This window comes from Mytilus trossulus, chromosome 14, assembly GCF_036588685.1.
Source record: "Mytilus trossulus isolate FHL-02 chromosome 14, PNRI_Mtr1.1.1.hap1, whole genome shotgun sequence".
Taxonomy (NCBI): domain Eukaryota; kingdom Metazoa; phylum Mollusca; class Bivalvia; order Mytilida; family Mytilidae; genus Mytilus; species Mytilus trossulus.
This window is the reverse complement of record NC_086386.1, coordinates 19,462,449-19,483,102: the sequence shown is the minus strand read 5'-3', so window position 1 is coordinate 19,483,102 and position 20,654 is coordinate 19,462,449. Positions and strand designations below refer to the sequence as shown.

The window sequence follows — 20,654 nt, the reverse complement described above, 5'->3', positions numbered from 1 at the left end:
TACACATGTTCAATTTGTCAACATTAGACACATTTAAGGTATAAGCTTCCTAGATGCCAAATAGTTTTAATGCTATAACAAGAACAGATCCTAATGCTTTGAGGACTCTCTCTTAATGTTAATGATTTACTAAAGTATATTCTTGTTTTATTTGTAATTATTGCAGAAATTTAAACATTTGATTTTAGCTATCAGTCCTGACTTTATAGTCAACACACAATAAATTACCCATTTGCACTGCTCAATACCAAACTTATAAGTGCACATTTGCAATATTAGGCTAGGTTAAATTTGCATCAAATGGCAAGATTTTAGAAAAAATTTCAGCAAGTTCTATTTCAAGAGCATAAGAGTAATGTATTTCAAACTTCTTTGCCACTTTGAAGAGTATCTTATAAGTTGTCAATCATTGTTTGATGGCTTGGTTACATATATTCTGAGTAGCTTTACCAAGACAGTTCTGAGAAAACCAAATGTAAAAAAGTGTAGGACATTTATAGTCCATTTTGAGTTAATTGATACATTGAACATATTTCCATACTTTTTTTCTTGAAGCCAGTAAGGGGTACAACTCTGTCTGTTCTTCCATCATTAGATAAGTTTAAGCAGGGACTCTATTCTTACTTTGGGGTCCATTCACAAATGTTTGCCATTTTTTTTTTGCAGTAAACCTTACAATACAAATGATAAAAATTACTTCTACAAAGTTTAATGAGGTTGAGTGGAGTTCCAAATGTTCAAAGTTATTTATGGACCTTATTCTTGTAGGACATTGTATAAGAAGGAATTTTTATATTAAGGAGTTATATTTCTGAGAAATTTACCTATAAGTAATAAGTGTAAACTTTATAAAGCACTATATTCAGCAAAGTAAATCAATCCACCTCCTGTATTGATAATATCTAATGTTTGTCTTTGTTTATGAGTTAAAACGTGTCAATTAAATACTAATCGTAAAATCATCAATCCAAGTCATCTTAGTGAGATATTTAAATTAAATCAGAGGTATTTGTTTCTATTTCAGATGGATGAAAGTGGAATTGTACATTTATCACCTGAAGAAGAAAAACAAGAAAAACGTTTATCGAAGTTAAATGGTAAACGAAATGGCAATGGGAATAACCCACATCTACCTCCTATAAATACTATCAGTAATACTGTAGACTTTTTGAAAAAACCAATTCATCCACCAAAACTAACAGATTCTTGGTCTTTTGCCAATGGTGGTAGCGGTGGCAGAGAATCCCCACTTCGTACCCCATCAGAAGGCAGTATTGCTGGATCTGTTTATTCAGATATGGCTAAGATTAGATTTGAAGCTGAAAGTCCTGATGAATTGGCACTGGTCCGAGCTGCAGCTACATATGGATGTTGTCTCAAAAAACGATCTCATGGAAAAGTTACCGTTCATCTTCCAGGTATAGTACAGTTAATTAAAAGACACATTTTAATAGTTGCTTTAAGATCTGTAGCATCCTCTCTTCGTCATAAATAAAAAACTAAAAATGGAAAAAAATATAACGATGTTTGCTGTGAAAAACATTTTTGAATTCAACCCTATATTAACAGTAAATATGCTTAAATTTAGATTGTACTTATGTAGAGAACATCTTGTTCTAATAATATTTTACTCAGTTCTAACTTGCGAACTTTTATAAGTATGTCTAAAAATCTTAAATTTTACTATAAGAAGTTGAAAAAGTTATTATTCATTATCAAACAGAGTTGTTTCCCCTATATGTTTTTCAGTCTTTCTTTTATAATTGTCATTGCTATTAGATAATTGTATATTTATAATTTAGATGAAATCAAGTTGATATGAGTAAAAAGTATTTGCAAATCATTGTTATAATATATCTAAAATTTTAATAATATTTAATTTCAGGAGAAGGTGCCGAAGTAGAGTTTGATTTATTACATATCCTTTCGTTTGATTCTACAAGGAAACGTATGTCTGTGATCGTCAAACATCCAATAACCAAAGAAATCATTCTATTAACCAAAGGAGCAGATTCACAAGTTCTCAGTGTTCTTGATAAAAAATATAAAGGTATACACCATCCTTCACCATGTAACTGTCAGATAGAGAAAGTTGGTTTTGTTTTTTTGGAGGGGGAGAAAATGAACATTTTGTAAACTCTGAATTTTGTTTGTTCAATTATTTTTGGATGCTTATTCTTATTTTTATTTACAATTGAAGTTAATCTTAGACTTTCATGATTCATGCTTTTAATTAAACAATTTTATAAAGAAGTTTATACAACCTTCTCCTAAATTTTCTAGATATTTTTCATAAGTTATCACAAGGCCTATTTTGTGTTAAATTATTCTGCTTCACATACCCTTTTGAATGGTTGGTGATTATTCAAATTTTATACCAACAAAATAATGATAAGTCAAAACTGTTGCTATAGTTATTTGAATAATTGAGATTTCAAAAAGTATGCATAGTAAAAAGACATTTTGTTACTCTGTAAATACTTAGCATCTAGAGGGGTGAAAAATGATGCAATGAACTTCACCAGTTTTGTTAATTTATATTTGTATTCTTAGTTTTCTTGTTTAACACCTCTATATGTTTATAGAAATAGAACCACATAAAAAGGTTCTGGAAGAGACTGAAAAACACATATATAACTATGCCGTTCAAGGACTGCGTACCTTAGTCCTGGCAAAAAGAGTAAGTCTTTTATTTGGCTTTTGCTCTATTTTTCCCTCCATTTGCAGAAAACGAGGAGTATAAAAAGATTGTAGAGGACACGGAAGATCACTTATATAACTATGCTTTACAAGGCTTACGTACATTATGTATGGCTAAAAGAGTGAGTTAGACTAGTATTAATTATAGATTACTGTGGATTTGGTTAATTTGGTGACCAAAGTGAAATCACTAATTTTTAGTTGTATAAAGTACAAATTTTCTATAAGCTTGTGTGCATACTTTGTCAAAACCATGTATTCAAATATCAATTAAAGTACTATTTTTCCTTGATCCACGAAAATTGATATCAAAAGAAAATAACTGAATCCACAGTATTTAGATTTTTTTTATTAGAATGTTTGATATTCTATAGTTATTACCATAGAGAGTGTTTATGCTAATATTATATATTTGTCTTTGCTAGTAAAACACACTAGAAATTTGATTATCTATACTATTAAATGTGAAGACCTCATTTTGTGTGTTGATTCTCTTCCTTCTGCAACAAATTAATTATCATGCCTCTGTGTCCTATGGGTACCATGCATAGTCACATTTGTCATCCATTCTTATGACTATTCAGTTTGGGTTAATTTGGGAGAAAAACTAAAATAAAGGTGTCCAGGTATTGTTTCCATCATCAGACTGACTTTAAAGTCATAGACAAAACTTTAGGTTTTAAACTTTGTAACATAATTTTCATAAGTACTCGGAGAAGAGTTTACATGCATTTTACTGAGATCGTTGAATAATGGACAAAATTGAGAGAGAAATTATTGCTATTTCAAGATATCATTCCAACAGTCAAAGCAAATAAAACTTTAATAAAATTTGACCTTGATTTTTAGAACCCATTTAGATATTTGGGGAATAATTGCCATTAAACCATTAAAAATAATGCATTTAAAAAATTCTGAATATTTTGTTGTTAAATTGAAGAGTGTTGCCCTAACCTTTCCTACAGAGTTGAGATTCATTAATTTTGGGCAAAGATTGTTTAAAAAGCAATCAAAACTCAAGTACTGGCTTGATATCAATATCTACCTTATAATAGGCACATACATTTCTATACATCCTATCCATGAACATTTCCAAAAATTTATCAATGAAATATATGATCAAATATTCATGTTACAAAATGATGTTATACTTTTCAAAATATCATAATTAGTGCACGGTACAGGAATCTTATATCTTCTAAAAATATCATTGATGTCATTGTTAAAGTATTCTTTAAACATGGAGTTATCTTCCTTTGGCCATTTGATCAAAAGCTGATTTATTTTGAAATGTAATTGCAAAATGACTCAAATCAATATAAGGTCATAAAGGTCTCATCTTTTGTCAGCAGATTCACATGTAAATTAGGTATATATAGAAAGGAATTGTAAAACTTTGATCTCATTTATCATGTTTATCCACAGATTATTTACATCAAACCAAAATATTTCTAATGTACAATAAACAAAATACATGTTTTTATAGCTGATATTAAATACATTTAAAATCTCAATTGTTTCTCTTGAAAGTAGAGAATTTGATACTGTAAAGGGGTATTTCACAGAGATTTGATTTGGCAATTTGCAAATGACAAATCTTTTTGTTCAGTTTCATTTTTGCATTATTCTTGTGTTTCACCATTAGAAAACTTTCTATTATACTCTGGTTTTTATAGATATTGCATAAAAAAGAATACAAACGCTGGAAGAAAAAGTTCTTAGAAGCAGAAGCAGCAATGCAAGATCGGGAACAGAAAATTATGGACGTAGCCTGTGATATAGAGAAAGATTTTGAATTATTAGGTAGGTTTATAATGTTTGTCGTAATGTAGGGTTTAGTATTAATTAATTGAGTAAATTATTTTGAAAAAAAGGAAGCTTCTTAATGGAGTACAAAATTGGGAGTAGAATTGATGGCAATATCAAGTGACATAGATTTAGCTTTTGAATATATTGGAAGTTTTCTTGCAATAGAAAGGGTATTTATATAGTAGTTAAGTTTATATCAAGGTATCAGCACAGAGGAAAATATCTGAAAAAAATGGGGAGAAAACAAATAGATATAAGAAGATGTGCCAATACGACAACTCTCATAGCAAGCTATAAAGGGTCTCAAAAATGACGAGTGTTAAAAGATTCAAACAGGAAAACAAATGGTCTAATCTATACATACTATGTAAAAAAATTAAAACGAGAAACACTTATGAACCACATCAACAAACTACAATTACTGTACATTTGTTTAATCTGGTATGAACTGACATCAGACAGACAATATTTGTGGCAATGTGAGAGTTATATATATATATAAAATTGAGAATGGAAATGGTGAATGTGTTAAAGAGACAACAACCCGACCAAATAAAAAAAACAATAGCAGAAGGTCACCAACAGGTCTTCAATGTAGCGAGAAATTCCCGCACCTGAAGGCGTCCTTCAGCTGGCCCCTAAACAAATATATACTAGTTCAGTGATATTGAATGCCATACTTAGTTCCAAATTGTACACAACAAACTAAAATTAAAATAATACAAGACTAACAAAGGCCAGAGGCTCCTGACTTGGGACAGGCGCAAAAATGCGGCAGGGTTAAACATGTTTGTGAGATCTCAACCCTCCCCCTATACCTCTAGCCAATGTAGAAAAGTAAACGCATAACAATACGCACATTAAAATATAATACATATATATACATATATCCTTAATATTAGTAAAATAGTAAGGAATAGGGACAGTGTGTGAAATAAAGAAACATATTCAGTAAAATTAAATTATTTACAACATAGGTGCAACTGGTATAGAAGACAAGCTACAAGATGGGGTACCAGAGACAATAAAAAAGCTCAGGGAAGCAGGCATTAATGTCTGGGTTCTAACAGGAGATAAACAGGTGAGCATTAGAAACTAAACAAGGTATTAACTTATAAGCAGTTACAAATTTAAACAATAATCCCTTTTACATATGTTCACTGTAAATTCAGAAGTTTTTACTATGTTTTATTGAGAATGACAAAATTGGGATATGAGTTATATTTGAGTATTTGGTAATGCACAAAACTGCATACAAGTCTATAGAAAATGTGTTCTTGGTTGACATATTTTAAATTTTGGTTCATCTATATCTAATTAGTATCCCAATTATAGTTATGAAGCCACTGAATATAACTAAAAAAACTTCCCTTTTTGAAAGTCTTGAAATCTGTATAATGGGATTTTAGATAATCAATTTGTTATCTCCCCTTATTATTGTCGAGCCTGCAACTTTTGTTGCAGAAAGCTTGACATAGGGATAGTGATCCGGCGGCTACAGTGGCGGTGTTAGCTCACTTCTAAAAAGCTTTATATTTTAGAAGGTAGAAGACCTGGATGCTTCATACTTTGTATATGGATGCCTCATGTTACGAACTTTCCGTCAGTCACATGACCAATGTCCTTGAACTCATTTTCATGGTTCAGTGACTACTTGAGAAAAAGTTAAGATTTTTTGTAATGTTAAATTTTCTCTTATTATAAGTAATTGGATAACTATATTTGGTATGTGCGTACCTTGCAATGTCCTCATGCACGTCAGATAGTTTTCACTTGACCTCCACCTCATTTCATGGATCAGTGAACAAGGTTAAGTTTTGGTGGTCAAGTCCATATCTCAGATACTATAAGCAATAGGTCTTGTATATTCAGTGTATGGATGGACTGTAAGGTGTACATGTCCAACTGGCAGGTGTCATCTGACCTTGACCTCATTTTCATGGTTCAGTGATTATAGTTCAGTTTTTGTGTTTTGGTCTGTTTTTCTTATACTATATCCAATAGGTCTACTACATTTGGTGCATGGAATGATTGTAAGGTGTACATGTCTAGCTGACAGGTGTCATCTGACCTTGACCTCATTTTCATGGTTCAGTGGTCAAAGTTAAGTTTTTGAGTTATGGTCTATTTTTGCTAATACTTTTGGCATAAGTTCAACTATATAAGGTGTATGGAAATATTTCATGATCTATATGTCTGTTACGCAGGTTTTATTTGACCTTGACCTCATTTTCATGGTCCATTGCTAAGTGTTAAGTGTTTGTGTTTTGGTCTGTTTCTTAATTTATAAGCAATAATTCAACTATATTTGTTGCATTGAAGAATTGTTAGCTGTACATGTCTACCTGGTATGGTTCATCTAACCTTGACCTCATTTTCATGGTTCAATGATCAATGTTTCATTTTCTTGATTAATGTTGAGTTTATGTGACAGTTGTAATAAAGCTTTACCTTTAGGTCTTTCAACATAATATCAATGATTAGTAAAGAAGGAGAGACATTTCAGTGTGTGCACTCTTGTGATGACTTGGCATCTGTATTACCAGATTTTAAATAATCAATTTGTTATCTCCCCTTATTGTAATGTCTTGCAATCTGTATAACAATATTTAAGATAAGTAATTTGTTGATATTGTTTCAGGAAACAGCAATAGAAATAGCTCACTCTTCACAACTGTTTGATGAGGATCAGCTGATGATCAAATTAAATGCTAATGATAAGGTAATTATTTGATATTTACTTACTTTTTGTATGCCCATTTACAGGACAAATTATAGTATACTGTGTTCAGTCTGTCAGTCTGTTGTCAACATGTCAGACATTAACTCATAAACACTTCAACCAATTTGAATAAAACTTCATATCTATTGTTGTGAGCTTCCTTTTGTTTTAGTTTCTGAGTTATAGGTTTTTATTAATTAAAAAGGGGGTAATTATCCAGTTGTTGGACAATAACTAAAAAATGTTTTGATTTTATTTAAGTTTGGCCTATTCACAATACAGTTCTGACAAGTAATTACAAAGTGAGCCTGTGCAAGGCAAAAACTCTAGTAAAAAAGAATGTCCAAATCTCAAATAATTTGTCTTAATTATGTTGAAATGGCAAACTCTCATTTGTTGTCTGTCTCAGCAATACACAATTTGGACAAGGTATGAAACCAAATAGCAAGTGCTTTGGAAACCACGAAAGTTGTCATATGTTAACTTCTTATATAATTTTTTAAATATTTATATTTGTAGAATTTTACTAAGTACTTTGCTAAAATTTCATTTATTTACAGGAAGAAACAGAAGCATTTTTAGACCATGAATTAGGAGAGATAGAAAAAGACAAAAAGCAACCAAGACCCTCCAGTGCAAGGAGGAGAATGGGGTCTACAAAATCTCTTAGAGGTGTCACTCAAAAAATGGAATATGCTTTGGTAGTAGATGGAAAAACACTTGCTTTCTGTTTGGAGAAAACACTTGAGAAAAAGTTTCTGAGGTTGACACAGATGTGTAAATCTGTTGTCTGCTGCAGAGCCACCCCCATACAGAAAGGATTGGTTGTCAAGTTAGTTATGGACAATCTGAAAAAACTGTCACTAGCAATAGGTAAGATTCAAAATATTTCACTTTAAGCCTTGGGTTGGTCTGTATAAAACCACTAGAAGATAATAGTTATTACCTAAATGGATAGGTTTAAATATTGGAGGGATTTCAAGTTGATTTCTTGATTGAAGTAGTATAATGCCTGTTATTTACTATGTATAAATACAGATATTGTTGTTCTTTTATGTTAAATTGTATTGTGTAAAAAATAATCAGGCAGTCAATTCCTTTGTATTATCATTAACCAAAAGGAAGGACTTTTACGTCAATATCATAAGTTGGGATATACTTCCTACAATTTGTGAGTAACTTATACTTCTTTCAAATTTTATGAAAAAGTTTCTTTCAAATATTGGAGTTGAAAAGAGCTAAAGAAATATCCGTTACAATTTTCTCTGGTTCTTTTGTTTATTTTACTTCAATATTATAACAAGTGAGAAGATACTTCCTACAACTTGTGTGCAACTTCTACTTCTTTCAAATTTTATGAACAATGTTTCACATATAACAGAGGAAAAAGGGGCTAAAGAAATTTCAGCTATATTTTGTCATGTTCTCTTGTTTATAACTGTAACTGGTATATTGCAGGTGACGGAGCTAATGACGTGAGTATGATACAGACAGCAGACGTAGGAGTGGGTATATCAGGACAGGAAGGAATGCAGGCTGTCATGGCATCTGACTTTGCAATATCAAGATTTTGTTTCCTTCAAAAGTTATTATTGGTACATGGTCATTGGTGCTACACTAGACTATCAAGATTCTCTGCGTTTATGTTTTATAAAAGCTTGGTAAGTCTAATTTAATTATTTTGATTAAACCCGGTGAACATAACTGTTTTGTTTACAACCTTACAGTCATCTCTTAGTTAAGTGTGACCAGTATATTTGAAAAATACACTTGTAGGTTAATTTTCCGCTTCTTTTTCTTGTGACTGTGTTCTGCATATTTTAAAATTTTAAAATAAGTTAAATTTGAATTGGATTTGTGCAATACACTTTAAATTTCATTTTCTACTTTCATTTTCAGGTGACTGTGGTCTGCATATTTTAGAATCAGTTATATTTGAAGTGAATTTGTGCATTACACTTTTAGTTTCACTTTCTACTTTCATTTTCAGGTGACTGTGTTCTGCATATTTTGGTACCAGTTATATGCTGGTTGGTCGGGAGCAGTACAGTTTGACAGTATACACCTGATGTTCCAGCATGTGTTATATACATCATTACCTCCAATTATCAATGGAATATTAGATAGGGATTTATCTGCTGAAACACTGCTGCAATTTCCTACTATTTATAAAATGGGTTCAGAGGATCAAGTAAGTTATAATCATACCCCACTATAAAAAATGGGGGTATACTGTTTTAACTGTCTGTCCATCTATCCATAAAGCCTTCTGTCGATCCGTCCCATGAATATTTTTGTTGCATATTTCTCGAAAACTACAAATTAAGAATTTCTGAAATTTGGTTTCAGGGTTTAAATAATCCTGTTTACTGAACACTTGTATCATTTTACACATGATAACTAAATTGAAGATTTTTGTCACATTATTCTCAAGAATTACAATTCAGGATTTCTGAAATTTGGGTTTATGGTTTATATAAGTCAGCTTTACCATGTGATGTGTTTACAGATTCATCACTTAACAACTTCCTGTTTACTGTATACTTTTATAGGGCAGACGTTCATAGATTCACTTGTAATATAAGGCTTATAAACATTCTCTGTCTCCAAGCTTTGATGAAAATATCGTTTACATCTTTCTTTTTCATGTTTTAAAGACTAATATTATGGTGTATGATTATTTTTTCCAAATTAGTTCCGAAATAATTTGGTATAAGATAATCTATTTGATGCAGTGGACGAGTGATCTTATATTTGGTATTGACCCATTCATTTTACATATGGTTGATCTAACAAATGAATTAAAATCGTTAGTAGGTAACAATAAAAAGATGTGATATGATTGCCAATGTCTATGAGACAACTCTCCAACCAAGTCACAATGTATATAAAATGTTAACTGACTTAGGACAGGTGCAAACAAATGCAGTGTGTTTAAATGTTTGAATAGGTACCAACCTTCACCCTTATCTAAAACAATATTGTAACATCACAAGTTAACAACATACAAAGAAACACTATCAAATATCAATTAAAATGGCTTAACTCAATCAAAAGACATATTTACACAAGTGAATAAATAACGAATAAACTTGATCTAATGACACAATGTAAATACCAAATCAATAAAATATATACATGTTTTAGAATATAAATTTCCTTTCTTATAGATGTATACCAGAAAATCTTTCTTTGTGGCAGCTTTTGATTCTCTGTACCAAAGTGCAATTTTATTTTATTTGAATTATTTGGTAAGTTTTAATAGTATTTAAAGTTCTGTAAATCTTTCCACAGCTGTAATGGTTATGTATTGTCATAAATTGGGTATAATGCTGGCAGTACTTTTGGCATTCATTTTTGTCAAAGTTAGTCAGACATTTGTAAGACAGATGTAAGAAAATATTCCAAATGTTAGAGATAATAATTCAATTCCATTATCAAACTTCAAGGTTTGCTTCTTCCAAACTACAGTCTTTCAAAATCAATTGAAATGTTTACAATGTGTGTTCATCATTGAAATTCTTAATTAAATGAAAACCCTGTACATGCTATATGAAATACATGTGAACATAATTTTGTTCTAATTAACAGGTGTATACTGATTCTGTAGCAGGTGTGTGGGAGTTTGGTACTACACAAACTGTAGGACTTGTATTAATCATATTATTCCATAATGCTGTGGAAACTTTCTCATGGGTAAGTACACATTGTCTAATTTTGAATTAAAATATGACAAGATTACATAACTATGTTTTACAAGAATTCATACATATGATTGGCTGACAATATTGGAGAAGCATGTTAAAGTTAGATTTTATTTTCCAAAAAAATCCAACATCCATGACAGCACAAGCCACAATGTGGCATACGTTTACTAGTAATTTCATGGTTACAGCATACAGATGTTGTTATAAGAATGGAATCACCTTTCTGTATTTTGATAGAGTTGTAAAAGCATTGAAGGTTCACACATTTGATAGATTTGTAAAAGCATTGAAGGTGCACACATTTGATAGAGTTGTAAAAGCATTGAAGGTGCACACATTTGATAGAGTTGTAAAAGCATTGAAGGTGCACACATTTGATAGATTTGTAAAATCATTGAAGGTGCACACATTTGATAGATTTGTAAAAGCATTGAAGGTGCACACATTTGATAGAGTTGTAAAAGCATTGAAGGTGCACACATTTGATAGATTTGTAAAATCATTGAAGGTGCACACATTTGATAGAGTTATAAAATCATTGAAGGTGCACACATTTGATAGAGTTGTAAAAGCATTGAAGGTGCACACATTTGATAGATTTGTAAAAGCATTGAAGGTGCACACATTTGATAGATTTGTAAAAGCATTGAAGGTGCATACATTTGATAGAGCTGTAAAATCATTGAAGGTGCACACATTTGATAGAGTTGTAAAAGCATTGAAGGTGCACACATTTGATAGAGTTGTAAAAGCATTGAAGGTGCACACATTTGATAGAGTTGTAAAAGCATTGAAGGTGCACACATTTGATAGAGTTGTAAAATCATTGAAGGTGCACACATTTGATAGAGTTGTAAAAGCATTGAAGGTGCACACATTTGATAGATTTGTAAAAGCATTGAAGGTGCACACATTTGATAAATTTGTAAAAGAATTGAAGGTGCATACATTTGATAGAGTTGTAAAATCATTGAAGGTGCACACATTTGATAGAGTTGTAAAAGCATTGAAGGTGCACACATTTGATAGATTTGTAAAAGCATTGAAGGTGCACACATTTGATAGAGTTGTAAAATCATTGAAGGAGCACACATTTGATAGAGTTGTAAAAGCATTGAAGGTGCACACATTTGATAGAGTTGTAAAAGCACTGAAGGTGCACACATTTGATAGATTTGTAAAAGCATTGAAGGTGCACACATTTGATAGAGTTGTAAAAGCATTGATGGTGCACACATTTGATAGAGTTGTAAAAGCATTGAAGGTGCACACATTTGATAGAGTTGTAAAAGCATTGAAGGTTCACACATTTGATAGAGTTGTAAAAGCATTGAAGGTGCACACATTTGATAGAGTTGTAAAAGCATTGAAGGTGCACACATTTGATAGAGTTGTAAAAGCATTGAAGGTGCACACATTTGATAGAGTTGTAAAAGCATTGAAGGGTGCACACATTTGATAGAGTTGTAAAAGCATTGAAGGTGCACACATTTGATAGATTTGTAAAAGCATGAAAGAAGGTGCACACATTTGATAGATTTGTAAAAGCATTGAAGGTGCACAAATTTTTAGTGTAAATATCTGCTTCAGTCAATGTATACCCCAATAGAATTACAATAGGAAACATTTAATTCTTTAATATTAAGTAATGTAATGAAATTTTTCCTAAAGCTGTAACTGAACATTTTAGAAACTCGTAAAATTTGCTTCCATAACTTTAAGTTTCGATTAAAAGAACAAGAAGAACTTTACCATTAATTTAAAAACAGGCATTTGTATTGGATTAAGAAAACGATTATGATTCTAGTGAAACTGAAAAAACTCAAATTTTCAAACTGCATGCTTGGTGCTGTAAAACTGTGACTTTTAATATTATTTTTGTACATTATATACATGTATTTTAAGGATAAAAAAATAATTAAAAAAAACTAACTTTTTGAAAGCAAATGCTTTGAAAATGACATTAATAGCAGAAATTTCTCAGAATTCGATATATTATAATACAACAATATTTTTATTTCAGATTTGGCCTCAGTGGCTTATCACTATTTTAAGTTTCTTGGTATATTGGTTATTTGCTATTGTCATCAATGCCATCTGGTTTTCATTTGATCATCCGTCTAATCCATACTGGGTGATGCAGAACACAATGACACAACCCATCCATTTCATCACTGTCCTCTTAACTTTGTTGACATGTCTATTACCAAGGTAAGTACCTCTCTAATGTGGAGATAGAAATAGTATAACCTCTTTAATGTGAAGATAGAAATAGTATAACTTCTAAAGTGATGATTGAAATAGTATAACCAATCTAAAGTGAACATAGGAATAGTATAACCACTCTAATGTGAACATAGAAATAGTATAACCACTATAATGTGGACATAGAAATAGTATAACCACTCTAATGTGAACATAGAAATAGGATTACCTCTCTAATGTGAAGATTGAAATAGTATAACCACTCTAATGGGAAGATAGAAATAGGATTACCTCTCTAATGTGAAGATTGAAATAGTATAACCACTCTAATGTGAACATAGAAATAGTATAACCACTCTAAAGTGAAGATAGAAAAAGTATAACCACTCTTAAGTGAAGATAGAAATAGTATAACCACTCTTAAGTGAAGATTGAAATAGTATAACCACTCTAATGAGAAGATAGACATCGGATTACCTCTCTAATGTGGAGATAAAAATAGTATAACCACTCTAATGTGAACATAGAAATAGTATAACCACTCTAAAGTGAAGATAGAAATAGTATAACCACTCTTAAGTGAAGATTGAAATAGTATAACCACTCTAATGGGAAGATAGAAATAGGATTACCTCTCTAATGTGAAGATAGAAATAGTATAACCACCCTAATGTGGAGATAGAAATAGTATAACCACTCTAATGTGAACATAGAAATAGTATAACCACTCTAATGGGAAGATAGAAATAGGATGACCTCTCTAATGTGAAGATTGAAATAGTATAACCACTCTAATGTGGAGATAGAAATAGTATAATCACCCTAATGTGAAGACAGAAATAGTATAACCTCTCTTCAAATTAAATCGAGGATATATTTTCCAAATTTTATTTTTATCCTGAAATTATCAAAAAATAAAGCCAGCACAATATTTTCCAGTGTCAAGAACATACATTAACAAAGTTATCACTTCTTTTGTATTTAAGATTACAAATGAAAGTAAACCAATATTAATCGTTAGTTTGGTCGAGTCTCTTTAAAAGTGTTATAAGACTTCCTACATTTTTTTCATCTCAATCTTAAGCTTATGTTTTAATGGCTGATTTATACTAATTTTGTCTTTAACAGATTTGTAGTTCGAGTGTTACATAGGACGATAAATCCAGATGAGATTGTGCGTGCTCAATTGTGGGAGAAGGAGCAGGAAATGATACACCTGAGAGAAATGGAAGAAAGATCTCTGAACGAAAAGGACGGAAATGTGGCAAGTTGTAGTACTAGTCCTGATATCATTGACAAAGATACAAACGATATTAATGGTCTTACCAATAACATCCCAGACTCTAATCATACGAGACAGAGGAACGGTGATGTGACATTCAGAAATGGAAAGTCTCACGTAAATTCTGGTTATGAACATACAGAAATGTGATAACTTCTTCACACAAATCCATTGATGCCATGTCTTTCAGTTTCTTTTTGTTTATTTTGTACATTTATTTTTAACCATTTCATGATTTCTTAACCTGTTTCACTGTGTTAAATCATGAAAGATGTATACTATTAGGACATGCATCATATGTCATATATAAAGTGATAAAAACATAGGTATGGGAGAGAAGCTTTAAGCTTGTGTGTGCTGTTGTGAATATTGTTAAAAGTTTAATTAAATTGTGATTCAGATTTTTAAGTTGTAAAATAGTTTTATGAATTAGAAATATAAAAAGTTATCTTTTGCAATTGTTGGATATTGCAAGATAATTTTTTAGCAGTAAACAATCAACCAAAAGTTGTGATATGAAGTTTTCATGTTTATGAATTTTATAACTGTATATATCAAATTATGAAAATATTAACTATTGCTAAGCAAAAGAGGACAAAATCAATACGGTCTAACCTTTCAGGGTTGATTTTATTCCAGAAAAGAAATGGAATTTGAATTATTTTTCAAGCTAAAGCAATTTGTGAATATACTTAAGGGGGAGGATAATAGCAGTCATTTAAAAGCTTAATGAAATAAACAAGTGCATGTGTCTGCAGTCAAAAAACATCTGTGCAGTAATTTGTATTTAGGCTTTAGAAAGATAAAAAAAAATACGTAAAATATTTGCAAAAAATAGGTTTCTGATATTTTAGGGCATTAATTCATTCCTACATATTTTGTTAATAGTGATAGGAATTACAATAGTCATAATTATAAGCAGCATAATAAAATATGAATCTGAAATCAAAACATCAAAGATACAGACAAATTAAACAAATCATCTCTATTCATTTAATGCATACAAACTCAACTTATCACTGTCGCTCATGTTATGCGTACATTTAGTAATTATTTTGACATTATGTAAAAGAGGTATTCACAATTCTTGTAGTTTTTAGAATAAATAAATCAGAATATATTAAAAATATCATTTTACTATAAATATAGTCGTGTCTAGAAATTTGTGAAATATTTAACATAGGATATTCAGCAGCAATTGTTTTCACCACCAGGGAAAGCAATAATTCCCAGTACTTCTATATGAGTTTTAATGTAGACAAACTGTAGCTTTTAATTGTAAACTGTTGAATTCTTTATCATTTACACCATTTTATAACTATTGTAAAGAGTATTGTCCAAGGATAATATGCTGTGAAAATAAAAATGAGCATCAGATTTACTTGAAAATAAAAAAAAAATCTCTTTATTGAATAAAATTCACATTTTCAGTTTTTACAATATAAACATAATAAATGGGAGCTTCAAATTACAAGTATGAACAGTGAAAGAAAGAGTGAAAAGAACCAAAAAAATAGGCAGAGAAGATAATTTTTGTTTTGATTAATAAAGGGGTTTGACTTTTCATGACCCTGTATCTTGGGTGCTCCAAGAGAGGAGGAACGTACTATGAGAAGAAGAATTGTAGACATATTTTGTTATGCAAATCATATCAGGAATCCAGCCATTAATTGTGTTAGTGGCATATTTAATGTTCTGTAATATTATCAAACCAGTGATTTGGGTTTTTGTGATTAGTTTATAATTTTATTTAATTTATTTGTATCATGTGATGTGTCATATGATTAACCAAATGTTTCTTGTGCAGGTATCATGTGATCTCTATCATATATTTAACCAATAGAAACATAGCTTACATATTTCATTTAGTGCTATAGTTGTGTGTATGTGTGAGTTGTTATAAATTTGCTGTATATATTTGTTAAATGAAAGATATATTTATATGTTATAATGTAAAATGTGTATTTATTGTGAGGGTGTGAAAGTTTACGACAGGTAATATTTTAGTTTCATTGAATTATTCACACAATTGTTTTATATATATATTCTATAACAGTGTGATTATGCATCTTATCCATTTAGTTTTAAAAAAAATCCCACCTATATTTGTAAACAATATTATACATTCATGTGTCATTTATATGTGAGAATTTTGCTAAAGATTTCCTCTTATGAAGAAATGCATTTATAATTCTATGATAATCTTTTAAAGAAATCATGAATTTTTCAATAACAAGTATATAGCTATCCATTTTATGCTGTTTCTACAAATATTAAACTTTACAAGTAAAAAAATCCATTTGTTCTGATCGTTAATTTACAATTCAGCATTGAAGCAGTTGTGAAATGCTAAATCAAAAGTCCCATTATAGAATAATAAGTATATATATAGAAAATTTACCACTGACATAGTTATAGGTTTATATTCAGATAAGAAGAACCATAAAAGCTCTGATCATTTAAATAATTTTAAACATTTTCTACCTTTTGCTCATTATGCAAAATTTGCTTGAAAATTAATCTCTTTCAAGAATGATTGATACAAGAAGTAGAACAGAAATAGTAATTAAATAATGAATATAAAGTTCAAGAAGTTTTGTTGTTCTAGATTTCAGAAATGAAAATTATTTAGGGAATGTAATTTTAATTACAGTTATTGAAGACGCTTCCATATGGCAACCCCTTGGAATACACCTAATCGCTTTTATTCCCATCCAGATAAGTTCTCAAATTGCACAACTCTTTTTTACAATACAAACCATTTGAAGCTATCTGGGGCCCTTGTTTAAACAATGTATTGTGCATAAAACTTGCAACTGTGCATGTTGGAACCCTCCTATTTTTTTGGATGATCAATGCATTTGAATGGGGACATGTGGTTGGAACCCCCTCCTTTATCTGTTTATCCTGGGTTAGGATCCTCACTTTTTAAAATGGCTGGTTCCGACCCTGTGCGTATAAACTGTAAGGTATAATTGTGTTTTTTCTGGGGTGCCGTATGGAACTCCTGCTCAGTAAGGGAAATTTGTAGAACTGACAAATTTTGGCTATTGTGTCGCATAATAATCGTAATTTGTGTTCAAGTTGATAATCCATGACCTGACTTTTCGTTTGACAATCAAACACTTAAGATTCTTCTTGTATTTGTATAGTTGTTGAATTTAAAGCAATGATGCTATAAACATTTGTGTATAGATAGATAGTTCCTCTAATCTAAAATTATTCTTTCTTTTTATTACCTCAATGAGGAAGAATCTGTTTTAATATTTTCGCTACTTTTTCATAGATTTAGGCAAATGCATCTTCATGAATACTTAATTTCATGTTTTTTCTAAAGTGCATACAATCTTATAGAAAAAATTGTAATAAGATGAACATTTTAATTCATAGTTTACCTGTACCCACGAAAATTGATAACTAACAAATAATAAATGAATCCACAGTTATTTAGATTTTAACTGATAAAGTGCTGTTTTGTTGAGCTATATTTGATAGATAGTTGTACAACAATATTAAAATATTGATTTGGTAACATGAAATGAAAACTCTGCATTGCATGTGTGATCGCTATTACAGTCAAAACAGATTACGTTTAGTTACAGGTGACCTTTGATGTTACATACACTTGAAGTTGAAGCCCACCTCCATGTGAGGGATTTTCTTGTTGTGTTGAAGATTCATTGGTGACCTTGGGCTGTTTTCTGCTCTTTGGATGGCTTGTTGTCTCTTTGACACCTCCCCTATTTCTATTCTTAATTTTATTTGGTTTCTGGTACAAGTAGATAGTTGTCTCATTGGTAATTGTACCACATCTCCTTTATAAAGCCTTACATACATCTAGTAGATAATTGTCTCATTGTCAATCATACCACATCTCCTTTGTTTAGCTTTACATACATTTGGTATCAGGTACTGGTAATTAGTTGTCTCATTGGCAATCATACCACATCTCCTTTGTTTAGCTTTAGATAATATCATTCTTATTTTATATAAATAAAAAGCAAGTAATGTTGAAGCCTTTCAATTATGTGTCTGTGAGATATAATTAATTTGCAATCATATCATTTGACCCTCAATTCATCCAGGAAATATGTTTTCTTCCCATTTTTGTCAGAAACAACTTAACAGAATAACCTCATAGTTGGTCAACAGCTCAAAAGGTATGAGTTGTAACATAAGTTCATTTATAAGCTTTGTCTGTTTTCCAATTCTTTGAAAAACAGGTCACTACATATCAATTCAGATAGTTTAGATATTGGTGTTAGCACTGTATAAGCCTAACGGCATGATGCCATCACTAATTGCATATATCACTTACCTAGACATTTTAGACACAGTAACTTGTTCATCATCAGTTAAATGTTGTACATTTGCCATTATAGGAAGCAAGATTAATAAAAACTAATTTCGTCAAATATTTTGAGTGTCCATCTTATACATTCCACTGAGGTTTGCTCATTTCTATCTTTGACAATTTTTAATGTGTTCATGTCTTATTGTGGCTTCTGCTAAATACTTTTATTCAACTTTGTGATGTGAGAGTTTAGGCTTGAATTGCATACTACTGAGGATTCATTTATTTTTGGGGGTACCAATTTTCGTGGATGAAGGAAAAATCACATTTTTGTGAATATTTAGTTTCTTGGTTTTGCGGAAGTTTGCATACACAACTATAGAAAATTTGACATTTGCTAAACATTTAATTCTGTGTTTCAGCTGTACCCATTAAATCCACGGAAATTGGTATCCAACAAATAATTTTGAATCCACAGTATTGGTAACCACTATTACGGATATTTGAGACAAATTTTATTTAATGTTGAACAGACACATAACAATTCAATCTGCAGTTCTGTACCGAAATCATTTTACAATTGAGAGTTAGTGTTTCTCATAAAAGAATTTTTATGGATTATCAAAATATTTTAAATTTGAATTTTTCTCAGAACTGTTCAACAAACTTTACAAATTTTCAATCCAACATGAAACCCATAGTATGACTTAATCACAGTAAATTTATTTAATATTACATTTGATATAACATTATCTGTTTCTGTGGGACCAATTAATGCAATAAATTCCATGCTTTTAATTTTGTATAATTGTTCATAAGTACAAATGTTATACTGTAGATGTAACTCATCCAGTCATGTCTAGATACTAGTCGGTATGATCATTTACCATGTAATTTTGATCAACTTCTTTTATTTATGAAATTTTCAAATAGAACTGTATCCCTTGTTGACATCTTCAACCTGAGGGATCATCACTTTTACAACTTTTTAATAAGATTAGATTTGTTTGGTGACATAGTTTTTTTTTATTCTCTAGTTAATTGCATATAAATAATTCAAATCTTACAATAGCATTTTATGAAAAGGGGAGATAACTCACTAATTTTTGATAATTGTTATATTTTGAATTAAATAAATCAATATTTAAATTTGAAGGGTATGCTGGTTTTTGATCGTATGAAATAACATCTTGTAAATTTATATATAGATCATATGTTTATTTTTAAGTCTAGGTTGATTGATATGTCATTTTTTTTTTGTGAATCAAAAATCAAAACCTTATCAGGTTTTCATAATTCAGGAAGCAAAATAATTTTGTTTATTTAACTCTCTAATATTTTCATGAACTAATTATTTCATTTATTTCATTAACTCAGATCAGATAGAAAAAAGGGGTTAGTTGGGTAAAAACAACTTCATTTAAAAAAGTATAACATGTAATATTAGGGTGTGCATTATACATAGTTTGTCAATTTATTGTAACATTATGTATTTCGACTTGTATCAGTTCTAGTAATAATCTGCAAACATACAGGTTCCTACCCATATATCCTATAAAATTATATGAAAATCAGATTTCCATTAAAGCTAATTTCCTAATGCATGTAAAGCGCGACTTAAATTGCTTTTTTTTTTTTTTTTTTGCTTAAATTGGTTAAATTGCTTGCTTTGTTTGTATACTGTATAATTGTAATAGGAATAAATTCAAATCTAATTTAAATATAATATATACAGGTTAAGCTATGCCTATAGATGTTGTTTAAAAATGGTAATCCTAATTACAAAGCTTGTATAAACAATAATACAAACAAAGCAACCAATGTCTTGCTTTACATGCATTAGGAAATCAGCTGTAACAGTATACAATTATTGGATAATGGGTACCAGATTTCAGGGACGTGTTGATGGAGTGTTACTTTATTATATCTATTGTG

General features: G+C 30.4%; 1 protein-coding gene across 3 annotated transcripts in view; it reads left to right on the top strand.

Moving 5' to 3' along the window:
- The window catches only part of LOC134695797 (phospholipid-transporting ATPase VD-like), a 36,829-nt gene extending 20,497 nt beyond the window's left edge, over window positions 1–16,332 (top strand). For 2 of the 3 annotated variants that reach the window (XM_063557206.1, XM_063557208.1), the window contains 13 exons: window positions 1,025–1,418; window positions 1,886–2,050; window positions 2,728–2,822; window positions 4,377–4,503; window positions 5,487–5,590; window positions 7,151–7,231; window positions 7,792–8,104; window positions 8,690–8,892; window positions 9,222–9,422; window positions 10,402–10,482; window positions 10,823–10,927; window positions 12,962–13,149; window positions 14,272–16,332. In XM_063557206.1, coding sequence (XP_063413276.1) covers window positions 1,025–1,418; window positions 1,886–2,050; window positions 2,728–2,822; window positions 4,377–4,503; window positions 5,487–5,590; window positions 7,151–7,231; window positions 7,792–8,104; window positions 8,690–8,892; window positions 9,222–9,422; window positions 10,402–10,482; window positions 10,823–10,927; window positions 12,962–13,149; window positions 14,272–14,575 — 2,361 coding nt within the window. In that variant the 3' untranslated portion in view covers window positions 14,576–16,332. Of the gene's footprint in view, window positions 1–1,024; window positions 1,419–1,885; window positions 2,051–2,585; window positions 2,681–2,727; window positions 2,823–4,376; window positions 4,504–5,486; window positions 5,591–7,150; window positions 7,232–7,791; window positions 8,105–8,689; window positions 8,893–9,221; window positions 9,423–10,401; window positions 10,483–10,822; window positions 10,928–12,961; window positions 13,150–14,271 lie in introns of all 3 variants that reach the window. The other variant, XM_063557207.1, reaches the window with a different exon arrangement.
- The last annotated feature ends 4,322 nt before the right edge of the window (window positions 16,333–20,654 follow it).